A 23,931-nucleotide genomic window follows, 5' to 3' on the forward strand; every position below is an offset into this window, starting at 1 on the left:
TTCACCAAATTATTCTTTGGATACTCGTTGGCTCACTGAGCCAATAAAATTCGTAGCCAAAGAATACACCCATGGCGAGCACGTTTACTCCATTGAGCCAAACAAAATCAAGGACCTGGCGGTAATAGAAGTTTTCGTCTTTGTGCCAAACTAAATTGTCCATCTGAGGGCTGCAATAGATTTTAAACAATACCAACGGAACGATGTAATACCTTGGTTCAAAGAGAGGGGACGGTATCACCGTTACACATATTGATACGAAATATGCCACCACCGCAGTCCAGCCCAACGAGGGGTTGTTTCTCTTGGATCTCAAGGAATCTGCCACTGTCCATGTTGCGAAATGGTAGATAGGAGCCATAAAGTACTTGCTATTTTTGTGCAGAAGAATTCGTCTCCAAATGTAGAATGTATAGTGACGATTGTCAGCAAGTAAAAATGGGTGCACCACGGTGAAATTTTCGATTATCTTCGTGATTGCAAACAAGCAGATAGTTGTTAAAAGCAGATTGAAACCATAATTGTTCAAATAAGAGAACTGCAAGTATCTTTTGAGTTGGCCGCGAGAGAGCCAAATTGGCCAGGTGAAAATTGTGATGAAAGTGAGGCAATAAAAAACCTGAACTAGATGCAATTGCATCTCGTGGTTCTCCTTGTCGCCGAAAGTGATACCGCCGTTAACAACGAGAAATGCAATGAAGAAAATGCCGTTGGCTACAAAGGGAAGAATTAGGTGCCAATTCCTAAAACATCCCATGATAAAAAGCTGGATATCTGACATTTGGAACTGGGAGCCGATGTCTAGCTTCCTTTCCACCAACACCACGGTAATGAAAAAGATCCAAACGATGTTTGTTTGTCGAAACCACAAACTAGCGAATGCTAGTAATCCTCCTAGTACACTATTGGAAATCGTGGGTTGCTGAACAAAGGCTAAAGCTGAGACCAAAAGCACCGTGGACCACACATCTGTGTAGAAGAGAAAGTAATACGTGAACAACAATGGCAATGATACGATATTGATGGTCCATCCATTTTTGCTGTTGAGCCATTGCAACATATATGGCATCACAATAGTTCCACCCAATAGGTTCAATGACCTTAGTACATCATAATCTGAGCAGTAATCTGCGTTTCCGACAATATTCAAGGCTTTGCCGTACAAATAGCCAAGTATATAGAGTCCTGGAGGAGTGGTGATTTTGTTATCCCAGTTATAAAAGTCATTATTGCAGTATTTTATGCACTGCCGCAAGTGAAATATCTCATCTATGAATGGAGCCCGTACGTTTTTCTTCACCAAATGGTATATTACAGCCACAAAAATTCCAAACGCTGCTTGTAGGTGGATCTGTTTTATGGCCATTGATGAAATTGAGTCGCGCGGAAAAGTAATTTGGTTTGGCTGAGCGTGGGACGATGTCCATAGTATAACAAAATCATTTTTTGTATTTGAGGTTAATTCAATCACACTTTCAAAATGAGCTCAAAACTGATTCTATTCTAGAATGCTCGCTTGTTTTGTTTGTGGCAGCTTTCTTTCTGTGTCGGCTTCTCACCGCTTTCTAATCTTTACTCAGCTTTTGCTCAAATAGCTTTTCTCAATTGACTTGCTCAATTCTCAACTATCTCTCTAGCTTTCTTCTTGCTCAATGCAGAGATCTTTTGCTGTTGACAACTCTAGGTTTCTTGCTAGTACTCTGCAACCTGCTACTTTTTACACCAAAGAAATAGAATTGCTTCTTGCTCAAATCCTTGATACTCGACCTACCACACTTAGGGTACGTCGCAGTTCCCGATTTGGGCTCGTGGATGTATCTGCTCCTTTGTTACTGAGTGCTCCTTTGCACCATCTTGCAGCATATCTCGCTGAAAAAAATGGCTGCGAAAAAAATGAACATGTCAAGAAAACTAGCGAAGTCGAAACAGTTCAATATTTTCAAGGCATTGGTTTGGTCGACGACTTCTACTTGAGTCTCGTAAGCTGGAGCAGAAAGTACGATCGACGGGCCGTAGCATTGGGCCCCAATCTTTATTTTTGGGGAGGACTGGCCGAAGGCATCGATGAACTCAAATTGGAAAAATATCACCTTGGCCATATAACATGCATTTCTTATTCCAGAAGAGATATCCTCTTGGTGTGCACTGCTCGCAGTTATGTCGTGGTGTACTCACAATTACTAAAAAAGATTGTAGCCACCACTTGTCTTGCGGGCTCATATATCTGCTGCGCAGAGTGGCTCGGAAACTCCAACATAGTTTTTACTGGCAACGACAAAGGAGTGGTGTGCTGTCTCCAGGTATCTGAGCGCGAAATTGTGGTGCGCCGGCGGATCCAATTCCACGAGCAGCAAATATGTGGTGAGTATTGAATGGAGCAAAGTGAAAAATGAAACTGAAAATTGCGAATTTCGAAAATTTGAAATATTTCACTATTTTGCTTTCTTTTGCTATTCCCCTTTCTCTCTTTCTCTAACACAGGCCTCGCTCTAAACAAGTCAATGACTACTCTAGCCATCGGAAGCAACGACAACAAGTGCAGTATATGGGACATCTCCAACTTGGCACTGCCAGTACACCAGTTCACCTTGAACCATTTTGCAGCCGTGAAAGCTTTGGCGTTCTGTCCTTGGTCCCACGCGCTTCTAGCGACCGGTGGTTGCCGCAAGGATCGCACTATACGTTTTTGGCATACTAAAAGTGGCACTTTGGTGCGGCAAGTACACACCGATTATCAAATCACTTCACTAATTTGGTGTCGCAGCCGCCGCGAATTTGCAGCCATTTTCGGCGCCGGTGGCACCAGGTCCAACACCGATATTCTCCGCATATACACCTACCCGGGACTCAATTGCAAGGGCCAGGCCTCAGCAAAGACCAATCTTCGCTCTGTAAGTTCCGCAGTTTCTCCCGATGGAAATTCAGTGTGTGCCGCTTTTAGCGACTCTACCATCCGAGGCTATAATCTCTGGAATCCGACCGAAAAGGAACTTGGAGAAGCTGGGGAATACGGAAGCAGCATCTTGAATGCGGTGGAGAATACTTGGGGGATTAATCCTGGAATTCGATAACAACCAAATAGTCCTTGACTGTCGGCTCGGTTATGACTTGACGGGTTCAGCTGACCTAAGCACAATTCCCCATGACCGGGACTGTATCTAATAATAGCCAAGTATAAATCAATGCGAAGCCACCCTAATTTCCTCCCATGTCTGCTGCGCTTATAAATCGGTCTCTTACGACGGTTAGAACTGAGCTAGAGTTCCTTCGTGACTCGGAGGTCATCACGGAAGCTTTATATGACCGTCTTATAGCTTCGATCCCAACAAAATATGACAAAAATGCTTCTTCCTGGGACGTAGATCGGCTCAGCGTTGGTTCGTCCGGGGATAAACTTGCCGATGATTTGTCCAGAGTGTCTATCAATAGCTCAGTTGAGTCCAAGGAGCAAACCGTGGTGCCAAAAAAAAGTGAACCGGCTCCAGTTTCTGCCGATTCGGCTCCACGCCCGGCACCTAAAGTTGATCCCAAACCTTTGGGATATTGCCGTTCTCTCTACGATTATAACGCCCAGGAGGCTGGCGACTTGGAGTTGAAAAAAGACGACAAAGTGGCGGTGTTGGAACACCTTTCCGAAGATTGGTGGAAGGGTTACCGGAGTGGCACCAGTCCAGCTGACGCTGGGGTTTTCCCTTCAAACTACGTTACGGTGATTTCTCAGCAGGAATTCGAGCTCCAGCGTGGCTCAGCACCGGTCCCACTTCCAGACTCGAAAGATACCTTGAATGACAAAACAACTTATAACGACCAATACGCTCCTCCGCAATACTCACCAAACCAGTACGCTCCACCTATGAATCAGCAGCCCTCGTATGGTGGTTATTCGCAATATCCTCCTCCACTGACCAATTACTATCCTCCTCCACAACAGCAAATGGTACCAATGGGACAACCAGCGCCTCAACCAGTGGCTCAACCAATGGCCGCCCAAGATCCACAGTTATACCAACAGCAAAGCGGTGGTTCTCATCCACACTTGAAGAAATTTGGAAGTAAGTTCGGTAATGCCGCTATCTTTGGTGCTGGTGCCACCGTCGGTAGCAATATAGTGAACTCTATTTTCTGAAAGAATAGACTTCTTATTGGTTTTGATTTACAAAGAATATATATGACGTTTGGTTAGGGTCAAGGATGTATTTTTAAGGTGAAGTTGTATTCCATTTGATAATGTTATCCATTTCTTGCAATGCTATCAATCCTTTATATATGATGATTGTAGCGTCCCAATCAAGGTAATCCTAATGTTTAATAACTGAAGTGTACGGATTAGAATATTTGTCGTCTTTCTCAATTCTCTCCAATACGTATGTTCCATTATTTGTCCTCCTATTTTCTGCTATCTACAACGGTGTTTAACAACAACGAGTCATTGTCCAACAAGATTCTGTTGGGAGAGTTGGCCAAAATCTGAGCGATTTCTCGCGCAGTATCCAATCTCTTCAATTCGACATAATCCTTCGACTTCTTGATCGCCTCACCAATCAACTGCGCAGACTTGGCTTCACCAGTAGCCTTGACCACAAGTTGCTGCTTCTCTTGAATAGCCTTGTCCACGATAAACGCAGCTCTCTGAGCATCCTGCTGGGCGATTTGCTTGGCTTCAACTGCCGCACTGAACTCGGGAGAAAATGTCATGAAAGTGAGCGAAACATCGTCCAACAAAATGTTGAACTTTCCAGCTCTGCGCACCAAGTTTTCCTTGACCAACCGACTGACTTTTTCTCTCTGGGTGATTAATTGCGATGCATTAAACTGAGCCACCACCGATTTCAACACTTCGTTGACGATCGAGGGCAACACCTTCTCGTCGTAATCTGTGCCCAAAGTACGGTATATCACCGGTAACTGCATCACTTCGGGGCGGAAAAGAACACGACATGTAATATTTACCATTTGCAAATCTTTGGTTCCGGTAAGCGAAGCAACGTTTCTTGGTTTGGCACGAACGTCGTACACAATTGGACGCTGGAACCAAGGCACAACAAAATGAGTTCCCTCAGGGTAGATGGTGGGTTGCACACCGTTCAAACGTGAGTATATTATGGCTCTTTGACCACCGTCAACGTTGAATAAGGAATTTTGAGCAACTATAGTGGCACCACCGAGAAGCAAAAGTCCACCGAAACCGGCGAATATTCCAAAGGGAGAACGGGGATTGCCGCCGCTTGTCTTCCGTGCGGAGTTGGCTCTCCTTCTGAGCTCATTGGAGAGGTTTTTCCAGTTTTGGTCGTTCATAGGTGGCGATGGTTTGTGGGGCAAATTGAATGCGAATTTGATTTTTGTGTGGAAATGTCGCCGCCATACACCCACTGTTAAGAGACCTCAATATCAAATTGACCAAGTTTAACTTGGGACGCCCTCGTATCCATGCTGTTTGTTGTACTCGTTAATAGCTCTTCGCCAGTACCGTTTTCGGTTCGTTTGCACCGGATTGACCCGAAATATTTTCTCAATGAAAATGAGAACTACGATCACCAGCGCTACCACGAAACTTGGCGCAATTAGCTCCACGAGCCTTCTACCAGAAACCGTTCTTTGGTACGGGCACTGGGCGTATGGTCCTCCAGTAACAAAGCAATTGGCCACGGTTATGTCGTTGAGATCTACCCAAATCGGGTATTTTTCACCACTATTGGCAACTTCCTGTCGAAGCGAATCAACCTCGATGCTCAGCTGGGGAACATTGAACAGGTATCCTTCGGGACAGTCGCCGTAGTCGTCGGAAAAATATGTGTCGGAAGAAACTGAGATTTTCCATTCGTTGGGCGAATTGAACTTTTGGCATGCAAACTTGTGTTCCTCATAACAGTTGCTTAAAACAAACCCACTTTCCTGAAGAGTTACGCATTTGCGGGCCATCTGGTTGTCCGACGACTTATAGTCTCGTTTGTCAAAGGAGGACGTGTTTGCCGTGTGTTGTCGATCATGAGGCTGGCCAGGAGCCCACGACCAATACGACCGTGGAAAGTAGTAGGTGAGTATATCACTAATATCCGTCGTTGCGGGTTTGTTTGGTATGGAGTACCTCGAGGCATTGAGAATGGGCGAGTAGCCGCATGTGACGTACTTGCGAAAACTGCTGGGGGTAAAAGGAACGTTCTCATTATCCACCACAGTCCGAAAGTTTGAATTCAATGAAAGTTGGTTGAAATCGCTCAATGTTCGTGATCCACAGCGCTCTAGTAGACTCTCGTCGCTGGTGTAGGAGATATCGGCAAAATCTTCATTGAAAAATATAGTATTTTCGTCATTGGAACCGAGCGCCGATTTGGGGACCTTATTCTCGGCAACATATGTGATTAATCTCTTGTAATCGTTCAACAAGAACGTTTGCGACAGCGGAAAGTCGAATGCGGACGTGTTGTAGAAGGCTGAGATACCCGTACCACTTTGGGTTTTCTGATAAGTTGTGAGATCTTGGGGTGTATAAAGCATATCTGAAACCGATGATAAGCTCGAATTGAGGGTTGAATTGCCATAATTGGAAAACGTGGCATAGTTCTTGAGCTCCTTGGAAGCGATAGTTTTGTTTTTCGACTCGGAAAAATCAAAATCGTAGAGATTGAACATGATCTGAATCAAGTTGACGGCAATGTTGGTGTTCGTGCTCATGAAATATGACCGAAATTCCTGCATTACCAGGTCCAACGTGAACGACGGCTGGCAGTGGTAGTCTCTGTTGTTCCACCGAACTGTCCGTGTCTCGTAGGCATTGGTGGATGAGTTTTGGGGAAACGGAGCGGGACATAATTGCCAGTTACTGGTAGCATTATTGTAGTATAAGTCCAACATCCACGTTTGTAGTCCTCCATCCAATAGCTGCCTGATATAATCAAGTGAGGATGAATTGTAACCCACTTTTTCAAACAAAACCGTGTTGAGTGAAACACCCATGTTGTTGGTCTGGCCAATGGGAACCAACATAGAAATGTCTCTTTGAGTCCTTGACGCCACCACGATGGTATTCACCACATCAGACACGTTCAGTGCGGCCTGCACACCGAAAACCAGCCATATGTTACATACAAAACATACGAGAAACAAGAGCATGCGTGGTGCTGGTGTCGCAGCCTTGCAATTTGTCTCTGTTGATGTTTCCTGCAGACAGGGCCAGCTTGATCTGATTTCGCAGCTTTTCGCAGCCTTTGTTTGATTTTATATCTACAAACATGCCACGACCATTAGACGAATTGCTAAGCTCGTTGAACGAGAACCAGCGGACCGCCGTCACCGCCCCACTCAATAGTCGAATATGTGTTATTGCTGGTCCAGGAACCGGAAAAACAAAAGTTCTTGTTTCTCGAGTTGCTCATCTTTTGCTACACGATCAAATTCCTCCACAGCAAATCATCGTTACAACGTTCACCAAGAAAGCTGCCAACGAGATGGTTCTGCGTCTACGCTTGGTACTTCAAGACACCGATATTGATGTCAATAGACTAATGGTGGGCACATTCCATAGCATATGCTACCGTATAATCAAGAAGTATGGCCACTTGATTGGCCTAGAAGGATTTACCATTGCTGACGAAAAGGATAGCATACATCTTCTCGAAGAATGTTTGGAAAAAATTGGAAAAAATCCACAGCAAAATGACGATGAAAAACAGGATACCAAGCGTTATAGAGCCAAGATCTCGTCATTGAAAAGCCGTGCAATAACACCAATAGTCTTCAAGAAATCTCATTCCGACGAGTATCTACTGTCTTTGTACGAGACTTACCAAGAGAGTTTGACGGCCGCAAAGTTGTTGGATTTTGACGACTGTCTCGTTCGGTGCCATGAATTGTTGTTGCAATATCCAGTGCTCAACTTTGTCAAATCGGTACTCGTCGACGAGTTTCAAGATACCAACGAAATACAGTTGCAATTGATGTACGAATTCGCCAAAGGACACCCTTCCGACCAAAATTTGCAAAATAATGTTTTGATCGTTGGAGATCCAGATCAAAGTATCTATGGCTTTCGAGACGCTCAAGTGGGAAACTTTAAAAAGATGGTGACTTTTTACGAAAACAAGGGTCTTTCTTGTACTACTATTCTTTTAGAAGAGAATTACCGGTCCACGGCTGGTATACTTGACTTTTCCGAGTCCATCATGAGACAGCAAAAACTGCGAACCATTAAAAACCTTCGTTCTCAAAAAAACGCAACTTACAAGCCTGTAATTGCGTCCCTCAAGGGCCTGGAGCAAGAAGGACGCTGGATCGTGTATCAAATCGAAACTTTACTTTCTCTTCCTGGCCAACCTCTTCGCCATGAAGATATTGCAATTCTCTTTCGAGCTGCTTACCAAACAAGAGCAGTGGAACAAGAGCTAACACGACGAGGAATTCCGTACTTGATGCTTCGTGGTAAGGCATTCTGGGATCGAAAGGAAGTGGTGGTGTTCATGGACTATCTACGAGTGGTCTCCAACGAGAGCGATAGGTTGGCCCTCGTCAGAACTCTTAATTATCCCAAGAGAGGAATCGGAGAAAAGGCTATGAAGCTTATCGAAAATGAGTTGCAGAACTCAGCAAATCTGGTACATCAAACTCTAGTTGCGTTTTGCAAATCTGGTCAATTGTCCTCTAAAACCAAAGAAGGTTTAAGTGCCTATCTTGGTCTCATTGAACGGTGCCGCGAGCATTTAGATCACTACGAAATGACCCACGACAAGAGTTTGCTTGAAAGGCTTTCGAGCGAGCTCCTTCGTGACTCGGGCCTTCAAACTGAGTTCGAAGACGACTCTAATAAAATGCTCAATATCACCGAAGTGCAACGACAGTTACTTGACTTTGAGCCTCAAGACGAACAAATTGAACTTTTCGTTGGTGGCTCCGAAAATGATCAAGCAGATGATCCGTTCAATCATATCCAGAAATTTGTTCAGGCAATCGGTCTTTATGAGTCCGAAGAGTCTGCACAGTCAAAAGAAAAAAGCACTAGCAGAATCACACTTTCCACCATCCATGGCTCTAAGGGACTCGAGTGGCATACTGTATTTGTCCCGGGCCTTTCAGAGGGTGTGCTTCCTGCTGGGTTTGCTATTGCTGATAATAGCGAGCAGTCAGCGGATGAAGAACGTCGCTGCTTTTATGTGGCTACAACAAGAGCTAAGACTCTCTTGTATATTTCATCATACATAGAAGAAGAGGGTAAATGGGGTCGCAAGCCAATTGAAGCCGTTTCACGATTCTTGACGAAAATCAAACCAGATATGATATCTGAATTTCAATCGGCAATTTGCAGCAAAAAGGACCTAATCTCGTTATACCAACTCATGGCTCGTGAGTACGACGAAACGTTCGATATCGATCAATTTGCTTCGATGTACAAATTGAAACTTTCTGAGTTTGTCAGAGGAAAATCTAACATTGACTTGTCAAATTTGTCGGCTGGTTTTGTGAGTGCTCGTAAAACCAATGCCATCGCCAGTTCAGTGTTCGAAACAAACCGTCGTCCGGCACCCCGATCGGCCATTTCAAGGGTTTCCAAGGCACCTACAAAACAAAAAGGGTTCAATCCACCACGCCAAATCACTTCAAGTTCCAGTAAAGCTCCATCGTATGTCCGAACGACGGCTCCGACAGTTCCAAAAGCTACGAAAATGGCCCCTCCATACATTCCCGATCGCCGCAGAGCTCCCGCCTACATTCCAAATCGAAAAGCGCCATGATATTCCCTACTTAGTTATTTGGAAGCTCCATGGAAACGTCAAGTGCACCGTCAGGTCATCGTCAACGAACTTTGTCGTGGCAGAGTAACTTCCACGGGCCAACATTCCAGAAGGAGCCTCGACATCAGGAAAGTATTTCTCGTAAAACGGTTGCTTGGTGGTGTTGGGAGCATAAGAACCCAATGGCTCTTCGACCTTGTCCACCCGAATGCCGGCTTTTTTCACCAGATGCAAGTACCGCAAGCCAGTAATGATCTCATGTTGAACTCTGAACTTGATTTTGAGCCGGTAAACCGCCTTTTCCTTGATGGTGAATTTGATATCCTTCTTGATGGTGTTCCCGTCATTGTCCTCCATATTGATGACTATCGGGTCCAAATCCTTCAGCTCGGGAAATTCCAACGCCATCTCTACAATGACCACTTTCCGCTTGTCCCCTGCCTTTACGGGATACGCGTCGGCGTCGGCCGCCAAACCCAACGAAGCTTTCCACTTTGCCAAACTTTCATCCTCAGCGTCGAGTTTCGTGTATTCTTCAATTGTCTTCTTCTCGCCCACGGTATACCCTTCCACGGTCTCGGGAACCAAATCGTCGTCGTTGGCCTGACTCATTCTAAACTATGTTAACAGTGTTAGCGACAAACGAGGAACTCTGTCGATTCCTATTGTGTACTGCATACAATGCGTCTCTACCACGATACAACATGTGAATTTTTTTTGGCAATGTGGGATGTTTCTGGGTCAATTGATATTCAGAATGTGGTGTTGCTTGTGAATGGTCAATGCCAACCGTTTTTGGAATTATTTATCATCATTGGGGTGTTTTAGTGTGTTCCTCTTTCTTCGTATCTCTCGACTATATGAAGGATCGAAATGTGGGCGCGAACAGAAGCTTGAAGATTGCACATACTCCTGTTTCCTATGGCTAGTGACCAAGATGTAAGTATTGAGTGGAAACTGTGCTCTGGCACCAAATTCATGCTGTGGCTCTTCAAAAAAGCATTCTGAGTAATTATGGAGTCTTGGGATCTCCGCTTTTTTTGATTGTTGATCCAGTAGTTTTGAATCATTTCGAGCAACGCCACTAACGTCCAGATTCGTGCCAAAAGGCTCGCTAAACTCGCTGCAGTGGGCGGCGGGTCTTCCTCGAGTGCCAATTCGGCGCCAGGGTCGTCTAAGCAAGAAAACAAGGCGGCATCCAATAGCGCTCTGTCCGGTATGAGTTCGTCAAACGTAGCTGAAAAATCACCCCGAACTTCCAATTCTGACACCAAATCACCTATTGCACAGGCAGCTCCACCACCAACACCAAAACCAACTCCGTCTCAGAAACCAATCCCTCCAAAAAATCCTGAAGAATTACTTTCTCAATGGTTGACAGAAGAGCTAGAACCCATTTTCCACGCCAGTCTCTCCGGAAACCACGACAGAGTTCTTACCAGTCTTGCCGACGAGCTTCGTGACGAAAATCGAGCATTTTCGGCCTCAGATCTCGACTCAGTGTTCATGCAAATCCTCACTGAAATGGGTCCCCCGTCGTCTTTTCCAATCCCTCTTGTGTACTTGTTTCACGTGTACCAAAAATCGTTCCAGCTCAAAAGAGTGCTTCCCAAAAAGGACCAGTTGTACGAGTCGAAGATCGGTATCCTTAACGAAATCATATCCCTCAGTTGTTCGTACTCTCTCATCTGCTTTCAAATGGACGACATGTTTGTGAACAACGACATAAAGGCATCTGTGCTTCGATTTGTCACCTCTGACGATATGTCAACGTTCTTGGTGGATATAGTAAAGAAAAGCATTGAACAGGAGACCCTCACGGAGCTCATGAATATCATTTTCCCAACCTTGGCAGCTGAGCTCTATACCGTCAACTTGAACGATAGACTGTATTCTCAATTCTTAAGTGTCATTGAGACGCTTGTTTCTATAAAGCCAGTTGCTGCAATCTTTTACCAGCTCGACGGATTTCAACCTCCAGACCCAACCCAACCGCTTGACTTTGAAAACAAGACTTTACTTGGCTCCATGTATCGATTATCACCATTGATAGATTCCATTAGCGCTTATTATTTCGCCGAAACTGTCGAGCACGGACTGAGTGCACAATTAAGTGCCAGTTACGAAGCTCTTCAAAACGAGTACAAGGTAGTGTCTGATAGACTATATTTCATCACCGACAAGCTCATTCGTGGATCTCCCGAAACTAGAAATGCGCTCCTCAAATGGTTTGCTGACTTGATCAATTTGAGTCATTTGAGACGAGGAAGCCACGCAGACTTGTCAAAATTACCCTCTGATGGCATCATGTTCAATATTTCGTTAATGTTGATCAGACTCTGTGGTCCTTTCCTTGATTATCCCACTTATGCCAAGATTGACAAGATAGATATGGACTTCTTTGGCAAAAGCTCGCTAATCGATGTTTCTGAAGAGTCAAGAATCAACTCTTCTCTTCTGGAAGCCACTGATTACGCCAAGGATCAAGCAGGGGAGACAAATTTTATTTCTGACTGTTTTTTCTTGACTTTGGCATATTTCCATTATGGAGTTGGAGGTATCTACTTGCATTACGACCGTTTGAAGTCTCAGATCAAGCAACTCTCACTGCGTGTTGAACTCATCTCAAACAACCGTGTTCCACCTGGCACAAATCCCATGATGTCTCACCTTTACCGAAACCAATTACCAACATTGCAAAAATCACTCAATAAAATGAAGGCTTCCAAGCATGCCATTCAAGCAATTTTTGGGTTTAGGTCTATGCAATTAGAGCTCTTCGATTTCGTTATCGGTACAACCACATTTTTCACTCGGGTCGTCGATCCCAAACATTTGTTCCCCAAATCTAAATTGAAGATCCCACTTTACTCTATTGCAAGAGTTTCTGAATTAGACGACCATGAGTTTTTGCAAACCAAAACACCTAAGCCATGGAAATATTATCCTGAATACATTTTGGAGGGTGTTGTCAATTATTGCAAGTTTGTTACCAACTTTAGAAACCCACCTTTGTTTCAAAATGACGAAAAACTTAACTCTTTCGTTGAGTTTGCAGTCATATTATTACGGTGTCCCGAATTGGTGGGAAACCCGCACATGAAAGCACATCTTGTGGAAGTTTTGTTCGTCGGTACATTACCTTTGATGGACGGTAGACCTGGCTTTATTTCTAACATCTATAACACAAATGAGTTGGTTCGAGAGAACATTCTCTATGCCTTGCTTGACTTTTACGTCATGGTTGAAAAGACAGGCGCTAGTTCTCAGTTTTATGACAAGTTCAACAGTCGTTACTGCATATCGGTGATTCTTGAAGAGTTATGGAAGCATGGAACTTATCGTGAACAGTTGAACCACTACTCAAAGCATAATGTTGAGTTTTTCGTTAGATTCATCGCCAGAATGTTAAACGATACCACCTACTTGTTGGATGAGACTTTTAATGAGCTCAATCTGATCCACAAGTATCAGCAAGAACTCAAGAAGAGACAAGCTGGAGCAGAACCTGATACAGAAACTTTTGGAAACGACGAAGAGTTGAATGGAAACTTGGATTCTGCCGAGAGTAAGGCAAAGTCCTACATGGGACTCACGAACAAAACGATGGAGTTATTCAAGCTATTCACCAAGCTGGTTCCTAAAGGATTTGTCTTGCCTGAAATTGTCGACCGGTTGGCCAGCATGTTGAACTACAATCTCGCAATTTTGGTCGGACCCAAATGCTCAAACTTGAAGGTTCAAGATCCTCAGAAGTACGAGTTTGATCCACGCAAAACGTTGGGAGATTTGTGTGAAATATATAACAATTTGGCTACCCAAAACGAGTTTCTCGTGGCTGTTGCACGCGATGGCCGTTCGTTTGATGTCAGCTATTTCAACAAAGCTGCCCAGATCTTGTCGACAAAGACATACACCGATCCCAGAACTATACAAACGTTCCAGGAATTTGCTGCGAAGGCAGCTAAGCAGAAAGAATTAGACGAGGACGAAGAGTTGGAATTGGGTGAGGTACCTGATGAGTTTTTGGATCCTCTCATGTTCACGTTGATGGAAGATCCAGTGATCCTTCCCGGGTCCAAAATAAGTATCGACCGGTCTACAATCAAAGCACATTTGTTGAGTGACCCCACAGATCCATTCAATAGAATGCCTTTGAAATTAGAAGATGTGAAGGAAGATGTCGAATTGAAGCAAAAGATACATGATTTTAAGATTCAGAAGAAACAGGAGCGGCGACAGGAGACGGAAGATGTCACAATGGCCGAATAACCATTACAATTACATACGTACACAGTAGCTTTATATTATCAAGACTAATCTTATACACTCCTCCCCAATGATGCTATTTAAGCCTTGATGGCAAATCTTCTTTGTGGGAAGGCAATCTTTTGCTTTCTGGCCTTGTCGGTGATTTGCTTAGCCTCGTACTTGGTCAATTGTCTTCTGATAGCTCTGGTCTTCTTGGCTCTCAAGTCCTTTGGTTGGTACTTCTTACCGGCGTAGAAAGCCTTGACACTCTCTCTTTGGTTAGCGTTGATGACAGTCAAAACACGGGCAATGTTCTTTCTGACGGTGTGGATTCTTGGCAAAGATGGCTTTTGCAATTTCTGCACTTTCAAGTTGGCCAACTCTTGCTTCAACTCAACCAACTGCTTTTGCAATTTCTCCTTGGACTGGGTACGTAATTCGTAAGTCTTGATTCCGGCCTGGGGTTAGTAAATGTTGTATTTATGGTATTTTTCACTTGGAGGTTGTTGTCGTGAAACTGTGAAATATCAACATTGGAGTCCACGTTTGGGCTGATTCTCGATACCAGTGTACTCTACGTAGTGGTGATAGTCGATATGACGCTTGACAAGCGTACCTCATGTTTCAAATTTACATACCATTTCGAATTTGTGTATGCTACTAAGCGGTGTCTTCTCGGGAATGAAAAAAACTTCTGGTGAGAAAAACGACGATGCAGGAATGCATCACGTGGTAGGGCGGAGCCCTAGACAAGTAGAAAAATAGAAAAATAGGCAAGAGCGGAATTGATATGAGCAGTATAGTATTCTAGAAGTGAGTGTGTTTAACGATAGCTATTGCGTGATGGTAACTCTGTGTATTTATTATACTTATATAACTGTTGCACCCAGACTTTTTTCTGACATAATCGATCTGGTTATGTAAGCGCATCTACAACACCCATGCATGGATTATCTGGCTTATCTGCAGTCTCTCATAATGAGTAATTTAGACTAACAGTGATGCACTATGGTGGTAAATGAGCACCCTTCCAGCTACTTATACGCAGTTTGTCGCTCGATCTTTAGGACAATGATGAGCTCGATATACAGGAAGAGAACGACATCGTTTGAAACTATCCATGTAAACAACCTTATAGATTCTGAGTCCTTACACTAAGCGCTTATGTCAGTGATATACACGAGGCGGCGCATGAGTAGAAATTACTCATTCTTCCAAATGCGGAATCTGGGGCAGGCACGGCTCCTTTTTTCGGTCGCATATATATTTAGCTAATCTCCCCCTGATGCGACATAAAAATTTTTAACTTTCTCCACTATCAAACCTGAGGGATCTCTAGGTGATTTGATAGTTTTATTTTAGTTTTCCGTCCGTACTAAAGCGCCGATAAGACTACTTTTCTCGGCGCCCTACAAGAAAACCTCTATTTCAGAACAATGGCAGTCACACAATTCGTATCTGCTTACGTACCAAGAATGCTTTACGCAGAGTTTGGGGCAGGACGGCAACTTTAAGTTTAGTTCTGGTCCCACGGAAAATTTTCCGTTTGATTTAACTTGTGATAATTATGTTAACGGTGGCCACGATTTAAGTTTTGGTCACGGCTATGGTTCGGTTTACTCGTTTGGGGGTAGCGATGGATCCAGCAGTGTTTCGGAAGGACAAGGTGGAAGTGTTGAGGGGGGGAGTGTTGAAGGAGGAAGTGAATTTGAAACTGTCAAGGGAGGTGGTTCTTTCGAAACTGGCCTTTCTTTGGTTGGTCCAAAGGGTCTTTCTAATGACACTTCTTTCAATTCTTCCGGTTCTTTCGGCGGTTCCCTGAGCTCAATCAACTCTGCTGGTGTGGCTTCTGGCTCACTTACTCCTGAGCTGGACTCCAATTCTCAGTCTCAGTTGGTGTGGGTGGACCATTCGCACGACGCTCTGGCTGCGAAAACTGCGGTGGATGAAGTTGGCAGTGTTCGCAAACGGCTCGAAAAAAGAAAACGTCGCAATGCGCCGAAATCCTCGCCTGTAGAAGTCTCGTCGGTGACTAAGCGCACCAGAAATACTTTGGCTGCGCGCCGGTATCGGCAAAGACGACAGGAAGAGGTGGAGATTCTCGACACTAAAGTTCGAGAACTCGAACTGGAGCTTGCAAAGGCGAAACTCGAAGCCAAGTGGTGGCAGATGGAGTCGCAGCGATGGAAGGAGATGGCGAAGAAAGGGGAGAATGAGGGAACCGAATAGATGAGAGGAAGGTGGACCGAAGATAGAAGATGTAGAATTAGAATAGCTTAGTCGTTAACAAGTGTATTATTAGTGAGTGTAGCCAAGTTCATGGTACAGAATGGTTCATGGTATTTCTTTTCATGGTAATGTTGTCTATGAAATTTTTAGTGCTCCTAACTCCTATTCGCAATCTTTCTTCGTGAAGAGATTGAATAAGTGAGATTTGATCGAGAAAATATTTAAATCAAGTGAACTTTAGTAAAGTAAGCTGTACTTTTACCATTAGTCTCCTACATTAGTAATCCTTTTTTCTTGCTTCCTTCAGTGGTCCTCTACACCTTCTTATCAAGCTATATTCAGAATAAACTATATCACTCAATACATTCCGAATCGCCATCCTACTGCGAGTTCTTCAAGTTGGTCGATAACCATTCCAATCCCTCGTACAATCCATCTCCTGATGTAGCACAAGTAGATTGGATGTACCATGGACGTTGACGGATCGAGTGCAATCCCAACTTTTCGGTTATTTCGGCGGCATTCATGGCGTTGGGCAAGTCCTGCTTGTTGGCAAACACCAACAACAATGCGTCTCTCAATTCGTCTTCATTCAACATTTGCTGTAATTCTTCCCGGGCTTCGGCAATACGGTCACGATCATTGGAGTCCACCACAAAAATAATTCCTTGGGTGTTTTGAAAGTAGTATCTCCACAACGGACGGATCTTATCTTGTCCACCCACATCCCATACCGTGAATGAAATGTTCTTGTACTCGACAGTTTCCACGTTGAATCCAATAGTTGGAATGGTGGTAACAATTTCACCCAATTTCAATTTGTAAAGAATGGTGGTTTTTCCGGCAGCATCAAGTCCCACCATCAAGATCCTCATCTCTTTGTTGCCAAAGAGGCCAGTAAACAATTTGGAGAAAAGGTTTCCCATGCTGAATTTTTCTTGTTGTTGTTGTTAACAAACCTCGTTGGTCAGGGATTTGTCTGAGTTTTTTTACCACGTAATCGTCGCGTACACCGGGTTACCCGGCGTCTCTATTTTTGGCCCGAGAAATTTAGTCGCTAGCGACTATACATGGTGCAGGAAAATCCTCGACAAACTACGTAATTGAGCTACATTAATTGTATTCATATATCAGTACGGATTAATTACGGTGGCAACAACCGGGTCGGATCTCGAGGCATACAATGTCGTCGCGCGACCTCGATTTGATCGATCCGCGAGCTTGCGCCAGTCCATATGCAGTCGGCTGCAAATTTCACCACCGGTTTAAAGAAGGTGGATGGCAGCAATCATGATGGCGCCAACAGGGAGTGCGGCGGCTCCGTTTGTCGTGGAGGATTGTGTGGGAGGAGGTCGCTGTTGACTCAGAAGTGGAGGAGCTGGTATCTTCCAGTGTATGATTGTTGTTATGATGTCTGTGGTGAGCTGCTGCTCCACCAGCAAGACCGGCTGCCCCACCGGCAGCTGCACCCCCACGACCACCTCCTCCACGACTGCCTCCACTTCCACGTCCTCCACCCCCGTGCCCACCACGACGCTTCTCAAGCACCTGCGCCGATGTACTGGCGATGCATGCTAAGAAAACGAGAGACGTTGTTTTCATTGCTCCGCATCGTGCATAATCGGCTGCCTTATAACCAGTCGCGCCTGGTGTTCGGCTGTCGCTTACGACCGCAGTTTCGATGACGTGAGGCTGAAGAATCATCAACTGACCAGAAAACGCTGATGTAGGCTGTAACTAGAATATAATAACACTGACCATCGGGTATGATATTTTATAGGATCACGAAATATGTAATTTTCAATATTGAATACTAATTGAATACTACTTTCATAATTCTGTAACTTTGTATAGCCTTTTTGATGCTACTATGTCAGTACAACTACTCCGTCGCTCGCCATAGTTTGATCCTCATTTGCATATATGCCGTAACAGTGGTACATTTGTAGTTTTGAGTGTGGAAAATGGTTTTCTTGTCATCTGCAACTGGCTGCAAAACTTTGTTCAATGTGGAAAATCATCAATCAGATCAACCTGAATGAGACTAACCAGAAATACCAGACCACCAGAACGACCAGAAGAACCAGATCAACAATAAGAACCAGCATCGACTGGCAAAACCATTAATACCATTCACTGAAGCGTCCATATTGACACCATGATGAGCATACTCACTTCTTCATTCTCTTTTCTGCGTGGCTATGCTCAACTTCCTTATTCGTCTCACATAGGCAGTCTAAAGCTGAGCTGCACTAGCAGATTCCAAACGGGGTGTTTCGCCGACATTATGGTTTCTCTTTCTGATCACATTTTCAATAAATGCTTCTCCAGCCTTGTACGAAGAACGCACTAATGGACCACTAGCAACGTACAAAAATCCCATTTTCAAGGCGGTATCACGCCAGTAATCAAACTTCTCAGGAGTGACGTATTCAACCACCTTCATATGACGTTTTGTAGGACGCATGTACTGTCCAAAAGTAACGACATCGCATTTGATTTCTCGCAAATCACGGAGCGTTTGCATTATTTGCTCGTCGGTTTCACCGAACCCCAACATCATTGACGTCTTGGTTACCAAAGATGGTTTGGTTTCCTTGGCACGCTGCAAAATCGACAAAGATTGACGATAAGTAGCCCGGCGATCACGAACATGTGGAGTCAAATCCTCGACCGTTTCTATATTGTGGGCATAAACATCCAACCCAGACCGAGCCAACACCAGCGCCATATCCAAATCTCCTCGGAAATCTCCTCCCAACACTTCTACGAGAATCTGTGGTGCTTTTTCTTTGATTTTTCGCACCGTCTCCGCCAAATGATGAGCACCTCCGTCGACCAAATCGTCACGATCAACAGTCGTGAGCACCACGTACCCCAACCCCCATCTACTAATAGCCTCAGCTGTGTTTTCCGGCTCCATGGGGTCCGGAGGTGCCGGTTTCCGGCTCGTCTTCACGCTACAAAAACGACACCCACGAGTACAAGTATCTCCCATCAACATGATGGTGGCGGTCGCCTCGGACTTCTTTCCACCCCAGCATTCACCAATATTGGGACACTTGGCCTCTTCACAAACGGTGGCTAATTTAAGTTCACGAACATCCTTCTTCAAAGTGTGAAATGACTTTCCTTTCGGAATGGGCACTTTTAGCCACAGTGGAAGCCTCTGGTCCGGATCTTGTCTGGCAGCTTCCAATGGATCTATGGTCATATTTGAGGCTTTTCCGCTGACAAAATCAGCAAACGATGGTCCTTGGTTGAGTTTGTCAGTGAACATGGTTCTTTTTCTTTTTGGTTTGGGAGGTTCTGCCGTGGCTAATGTTCTCCATATCGTCTTTGTGGGGTTCTGTGAGCACCGAAATGCCGTTATTTGGCCTCGAACAGGAACCATAGTGCTTCGTATAGCGTTTAAGCGGATAAAAAACTCCGCAGAATCAAGAAGATGCCTGGGTTCGCGGTCACGTGCTGACTCGGCCGCACCCTTCCCCGGCCGCGCCCGGCGGCTAGTACAGAGTGCATTAGTGTACTGACTTGAATTGTTTTACTGATTTTATTATTGTATTGCTTCTATACTACATTACCGTCAGTCGTATAACATTCTGTGGATGTGATCGTCCTTAAATGAATCCAAATTGTCAAGATTTTTCCACCACGTAAAAAGAAGTGTACTGCAGATAAGCTTGAACCATGGAGTGAATACTAACGATTCGTCGTTGAACATTTCGTGCAATTCCTCGGCACTTACGTACTTGTAGTCCTTGACCTCGTTGTAGTTGGCTTCGATTTTGGGATTTTTGGTTTTCAAGATTAAAATGTAGTCGATTTCATGTTCTCCCCATTTAGACTTCTCATCTCCACTGGCTGATTTGTAATGAATTCTCGTCAAAAATTGGAAATCTTCAATAGGTGCATCCTCGGCTGGAATCCCCAATTCGTGCTCGAGTTTACGCTGGGCTGCTATCTTGGCTCCAGCTACAGCGTTGTCCAAAGTTTTGCAGTCTCCGCCGGCAGAAATGCCCAATTCTCCCGCCACACATAACGGATGAGAGCAGCATGTGTTTGTCCACATAGCAGGGAAAGTAATTTTCTCGTCTGCACGTTGTTGCAACAAAAGTTTCCCTTCTTCGTTAAACAAAAAAACCGAAAATGCTCTGTGGAGAAGACCTTGGTTGATATTATCCATTAAATGGCATAGTTTCTTAGTTCCAGCACCCAAAGGAGTGTCGTCGTAGTCTAGAACAATGCATAACTCGTCCATAAGACGAATTTGTTCTTCGTCATGGCCGGCAAAAACCGCATCTGAGCCGTTGGACGAGTCGGAACTGGCCGATGTGGGGACCCCTGAAATCTTCTTCAAGGGTGTGATTTCAGGCCACGTTTGTAACACCTTTTCAGGTGTCAAACTCTTCACAAGCTGGTCGTACGACATGTCGAGAAGAACTCAGCGGAGCATCGCCAATCGCGATCGCAGCGTGTTGGTGTACGGGTGTGTCGGAACGACGGTCACGTGAAAACCTCGAACATTAACGATATAGACCGGGTGGTTGCAATACCCTCGAGAATGGTCGGAAATGAAATGACACATTTGTGCATATGTAATGGCTGCAAATGGAACTGGAAGAAAGTGGTCAATCCACTTTTATTTCAAGCGTTCGTGATCGTGTACGAGATCATAGTGTTTCCAGTATTAGAATTGTACTTAAAATGACTTTCTTCTTACTAATTTGAACAGCAGAAATTCAGTACTCAACTCAATGAGCCACTACAGCTTTCTTTACCTTTACAATCTTTGTTTATTTTTCTCCCTTTTCTCCCTCTTTCCCAGTTGTCCTGCCACGGCTTCTGGGCGCCACACGACAATGTCGAAATTTTCACCACTTGACACCAAATCATACCGACTCACACCTGTGTACCATGGATTCCACCACCGAAACTTCCACCAATGGACGTCCCCGGCGCTTCATCAAGCGTCCTGACGACAGTGCCTTCAACAAGGAAATCGAGGAATTGAAAAGTGAAATCAAAAAACTCGATTTGTCTGCAAACGAAGTGAGCGCCCAACTCCAAAAGGTGGTGACGGAACCAGCATTGGCCGAAAGACGTAAGGAGCTTCAGGTGCAACTCCGCGAGTTGATCACCAAGCAGAATGCCATCAAGGGCGAGAGAAACGCCATTATGGACCAGATCAAGGCGGTGGACGTTGTGATCAAACGCAAGTTGTCCGAGATTCAGACACAAACTTCGAAGCATAACTTCAAATCTGTGGGAGAAATCGACAAGCGAATTGCACACTTGGACAGCTTGGTGGAAGCCGGCGACTTGAAGTTGGCCGAGGAGAAGCGGTATGTGATGGAGATGTCTCAATTGCGGAAAGTTCGCAAGGACTTTGGTGCGGTGGAAAAGACTCAAGAGTCTATTGATGCTGACAAGGCCAAGGTTGCGGAATTGAAAAAGAAGTTGAGTCAGGTGCAGAACCGGGAGATTCAGGCTCAATTCGAGAAAATTCAAGCGGAACTCGATGAACTTAACAAGAAAAACCAAGGTGTTTCCGAAAAGCGTAATGAGTTGTTCAAGAAAAGAAACCAGCTCCGCAAGTCCAAGGACGAAAAATGGGACCGTATCCGCAAGTTGAATGCCGACAAGTCTGCCGAGTTTGCCAAATTCAAGCAGGAGATGGAGGAGGAGAAAAAGAAGCGTGCCGAAGAAGACCGGTTGCACCGCGAAGAAGAAAAGCGCCGCAAGCGGAAAGAAAATGCTGAAAAGCAATTGGCAGACGCTTCCGTGCCTGCTTTCACCGCCGAAATCTCCGCAATCCACAATCTCTTATCGTACTTTGATCCTAGCTATGTGAAGCCTCAGCCCAAACCAGTGGTTGCCGGTCCGGCTAAATCCGAAACCGTCGGCACTCCAACCACCATCAGAAAGGTGGAGATGCCCGCCGACTTGGTGGTGGTGAAAAAGGAACAAGAAGAGTTCTTTGCTGGCTCCAAGGGTAAGAAATCCAAGGGTAAAAAGGCCAAATCGAAGAACTTTACCGTGGACCCAGAGGTGATTGTTTCGCTTGGAGACTTGGCCATTCCCTTGCCAACAAAGTCCGAAGACGTTCCTGAAACCATTGCTACTTTGAAGGAGACATTGACCGCTCTTGAGGGAAAACAGGACGAACAGACCAAGATCAATATCGAGAGAGCCAAGGAAAGAATTGCCAAATTGGAGGCCGAGGAAACCGAGGAGGAAACTAGTCTGTAGATATTGATAAGAAAATAAGCAAATAAGCTGAATAAAGACAAATATAAAGATAATTAAAGGTAAAAGTATTCGCTATACTGTTTGATTGAATTGTCTGGTTCTGCACCCGTGCACCAGCGATGAGCTCTGAAATATCTACTGAGTATCAGTCACTCACCACTACGTAATTACCACTTTGCACAATGGCCAAAAGGAAGATTCTGGCTCCCGAGAAGCAAACCAAGAAACCGTACAAGTCAATGCCTCAAGTAGAGGTAGCACTTTGTATTCCATCGACGGTAATTTCCCATTCCAATGCTCGCAACTTGCAACAAGCTACATTTATAGCGTACCAAATTGCCAAAGCTGCGACTTTATACAATGTTTCTGAGATCGTAGTGCTCAGTATACCCGATGCTGAAGCTGTGGCCGAAATATCCGGCCCAAAAGTCGTCTCTGCTGCCACTGGAGGTCAGAAAATCATGTTTGATGAAGTTGCAAATTCGCCAAAAGTGGAACAAAATCATGAAAATCGGAACGACGACGACTCGCTACTCTTAGCAACGCTTCTCCAATACTTTGTCACTCCACCATACCTTGTCAAGGCTGTTTTCAAAGACAGCAAGTTTCGTAAGAAGTTCAAGTATGCTGAAAAATTGCCCAAAATTCCATCATTACCATTCATGGCCAACAATGACGTGCACAAAGACTTCAGAGAAGGCCTTTCTGTTGCCAAGAAGACGCCCAAGATCGTCAAAAAGAACAAGAAAGTATCGGGAAAGAAACTTTCTGTCACCAAATACGTCAATATTGGAGGTGATGAGCTACTCGAATTGGCAGGTCCCGATATTCCTGTAAACGTCAGAGTCACCGTAGACGTTAAAAACAAGAAAGTGGTCAGTCCGCGCGACGCATATGGAGTATCTGGCAACAAATCTACGTTTGGATATTTCGTCAGAGTTTCCCGATCATTTACGTCAATTTTCACCGAATCGACATTTCCCTCTGGTTATACAAAATCTTATTATATTAGCTGTGATGACTTCTATGGCAAGCCCGATACAGGTATTAAGAAGGAAACGTTTGGTGACATTAGTGAGGGCAAAATTCTTTTGGTGATGAGCAATTGGAAGCATCTTGAAGCCAGTTTTCTGGTGGAAGCATTTGAAGGTGTTGCAAAAGTAAGTGAATTATTCGATGGAGAAATCGAAATGGAACAAGGAATTCGGGTCGAGGATGCGGTGATGGTGGGACTTGCGAGGTGCAGATAATAATTGGTCTGATTAATCAAGTAGAGTAGAATAAAAGACCATGTTGCAGCTGCATATGCATTGACATGTCAATCGTGCAGTCTTTAGTATGGTAGCCGCATATCGGTAGCTGCATGATAGAATACAGTATCTCCGGGGCACCATACAAAATTCGGGGAAGATTTGTGAGCCATGGCCGCATTGGGATAGGAGATCAGCCGCTTACGCGATCGTACTTCCCAAATGCG

General features: G+C 44.6%; 14 protein-coding genes across 14 annotated transcripts; 7 read left to right on the plus strand and 7 right to left on the minus strand. All coding sequences in view use genetic code 12, as the record gives it.

Moving 5' to 3' along the window:
* Position 1: 1 nt before the first annotated feature.
* DIE2 (dolichyl-P-Glc:Glc(2)Man(9)GlcNAc(2)-PP-dolichol alpha-1,2- glucosyltransferase) lies at positions 2 to 1,366 on the minus strand (the record flags this gene model as incomplete). Its single annotated transcript, XM_001484593.1, has 1 exon — positions 2 to 1,366. One exon carries the CDS (start codon positions 1,364 to 1,366, stop codon positions 2 to 4), a length of 1,365 nt encoding a protein of 454 aa, XP_001484643.2.
* A 286-nt stretch (positions 1,367 to 1,652) lies between these two features.
* Positions 1,653 to 2,372, plus strand: PGUG_02373 (uncharacterized protein; the record flags this gene model as incomplete). The annotated part of the gene is made up of 1 exon (XM_001484594.1): positions 1,653 to 2,372. One exon carries the CDS (start codon positions 1,653 to 1,655, stop codon positions 2,370 to 2,372), a length of 720 nt encoding a protein of 239 aa, XP_001484644.2.
* Positions 2,373 to 2,501: 129 nt separating this feature from the next.
* On the plus strand, positions 2,502 to 3,071 carry PGUG_02374 (uncharacterized protein; the record flags this gene model as incomplete). The annotated part of the gene is made up of 1 exon (XM_001484595.1): positions 2,502 to 3,071. The coding sequence occupies one exon, from the start codon at positions 2,502 to 2,504 to the stop codon at positions 3,069 to 3,071; it is 570 nt and encodes a 189-aa protein (XP_001484645.2).
* Positions 3,072 to 3,208: 137 nt separating this feature from the next.
* On the plus strand, positions 3,209 to 4,126 carry PIN3 (Pin3p; the record flags this gene model as incomplete). The annotated part of the gene is made up of 1 exon (XM_001484596.1): positions 3,209 to 4,126. One exon carries the CDS (start codon positions 3,209 to 3,211, stop codon positions 4,124 to 4,126), a length of 918 nt encoding a protein of 305 aa, XP_001484646.2.
* Positions 4,127 to 4,386: 260 nt separating this feature from the next.
* On the minus strand, positions 4,387 to 5,295 carry PHB2 (prohibitin subunit; the record flags this gene model as incomplete). Its single annotated transcript, XM_001484597.1, has 1 exon — positions 4,387 to 5,295. One exon carries the CDS (start codon positions 5,293 to 5,295, stop codon positions 4,387 to 4,389), a length of 909 nt encoding a protein of 302 aa, XP_001484647.1.
* Positions 5,296 to 5,403: 108 nt separating this feature from the next.
* On the minus strand, positions 5,404 to 7,110 carry PGUG_02377 (uncharacterized protein; the record flags this gene model as incomplete). The annotated part of the gene is made up of 1 exon (XM_001484598.1): positions 5,404 to 7,110. The coding sequence occupies one exon, from the start codon at positions 7,108 to 7,110 to the stop codon at positions 5,404 to 5,406; it is 1,707 nt and encodes a 568-aa protein (XP_001484648.2).
* A 119-nt stretch (positions 7,111 to 7,229) lies between these two features.
* Positions 7,230 to 9,722, plus strand: PGUG_02378 (DNA helicase; the record flags this gene model as incomplete). The annotated part of the gene is made up of 1 exon (XM_001484599.1): positions 7,230 to 9,722. The coding sequence occupies one exon, from the start codon at positions 7,230 to 7,232 to the stop codon at positions 9,720 to 9,722; it is 2,493 nt and encodes an 830-aa protein (XP_001484649.2).
* Positions 9,723 to 9,728: 6 nt separating this feature from the next.
* On the minus strand, positions 9,729 to 10,334 carry RDI1 (Rdi1p; the record flags this gene model as incomplete). The annotated part of the gene is made up of 1 exon (XM_001484600.1): positions 9,729 to 10,334. One exon carries the CDS (start codon positions 10,332 to 10,334, stop codon positions 9,729 to 9,731), a length of 606 nt encoding a protein of 201 aa, XP_001484650.2.
* A 606-nt stretch (positions 10,335 to 10,940) lies between these two features.
* On the plus strand, positions 10,941 to 13,994 carry PGUG_02380 (ubiquitin-ubiquitin ligase; the record flags this gene model as incomplete). The annotated part of the gene is made up of 1 exon (XM_001484601.1): positions 10,941 to 13,994. The coding sequence occupies one exon, from the start codon at positions 10,941 to 10,943 to the stop codon at positions 13,992 to 13,994; it is 3,054 nt and encodes a 1,017-aa protein (XP_001484651.2).
* A 2,588-nt stretch (positions 13,995 to 16,582) lies between these two features.
* ARF2 (Arf family GTPase) lies at positions 16,583 to 17,128 on the minus strand (the record flags this gene model as incomplete). The annotated part of the gene is made up of 1 exon (XM_001484602.1): positions 16,583 to 17,128. The coding sequence occupies one exon, from the start codon at positions 17,126 to 17,128 to the stop codon at positions 16,583 to 16,585; it is 546 nt and encodes a 181-aa protein (XP_001484652.1).
* Positions 17,129 to 18,438: 1,310 nt separating this feature from the next.
* On the minus strand, positions 18,439 to 19,596 carry LAB5 (putative lipoate synthase; the record flags this gene model as incomplete). The annotated part of the gene is made up of 1 exon (XM_001484603.1): positions 18,439 to 19,596. The coding sequence occupies one exon, from the start codon at positions 19,594 to 19,596 to the stop codon at positions 18,439 to 18,441; it is 1,158 nt and encodes a 385-aa protein (XP_001484653.2).
* A 192-nt stretch (positions 19,597 to 19,788) lies between these two features.
* On the minus strand, positions 19,789 to 20,634 carry IDI1 (isopentenyl-diphosphate delta-isomerase; the record flags this gene model as incomplete). The annotated part of the gene is made up of 1 exon (XM_001484604.1): positions 19,789 to 20,634. The coding sequence occupies one exon, from the start codon at positions 20,632 to 20,634 to the stop codon at positions 19,789 to 19,791; it is 846 nt and encodes a 281-aa protein (XP_001484654.1).
* A 485-nt stretch (positions 20,635 to 21,119) lies between these two features.
* On the plus strand, positions 21,120 to 22,454 carry BFR1 (Bfr1p; the record flags this gene model as incomplete). The annotated part of the gene is made up of 1 exon (XM_001484605.1): positions 21,120 to 22,454. One exon carries the CDS (start codon positions 21,120 to 21,122, stop codon positions 22,452 to 22,454), a length of 1,335 nt encoding a protein of 444 aa, XP_001484655.2.
* Positions 22,455 to 22,636: 182 nt separating this feature from the next.
* Positions 22,637 to 23,704, plus strand: PGUG_02385 (putative methyltransferase; the record flags this gene model as incomplete). The annotated part of the gene is made up of 1 exon (XM_001484606.1): positions 22,637 to 23,704. One exon carries the CDS (start codon positions 22,637 to 22,639, stop codon positions 23,702 to 23,704), a length of 1,068 nt encoding a protein of 355 aa, XP_001484656.2.
* Positions 23,705 to 23,931: the final 227 nt, after the last annotated feature.

The sequence above is a fragment of the Meyerozyma guilliermondii genome, genomic scaffold (assembly GCF_000149425.1).
Source record: "Meyerozyma guilliermondii ATCC 6260 scaffold_3 genomic scaffold, whole genome shotgun sequence".
NCBI lineage: Eukaryota > Fungi > Ascomycota > Pichiomycetes > Serinales > Debaryomycetaceae > Meyerozyma > Meyerozyma guilliermondii.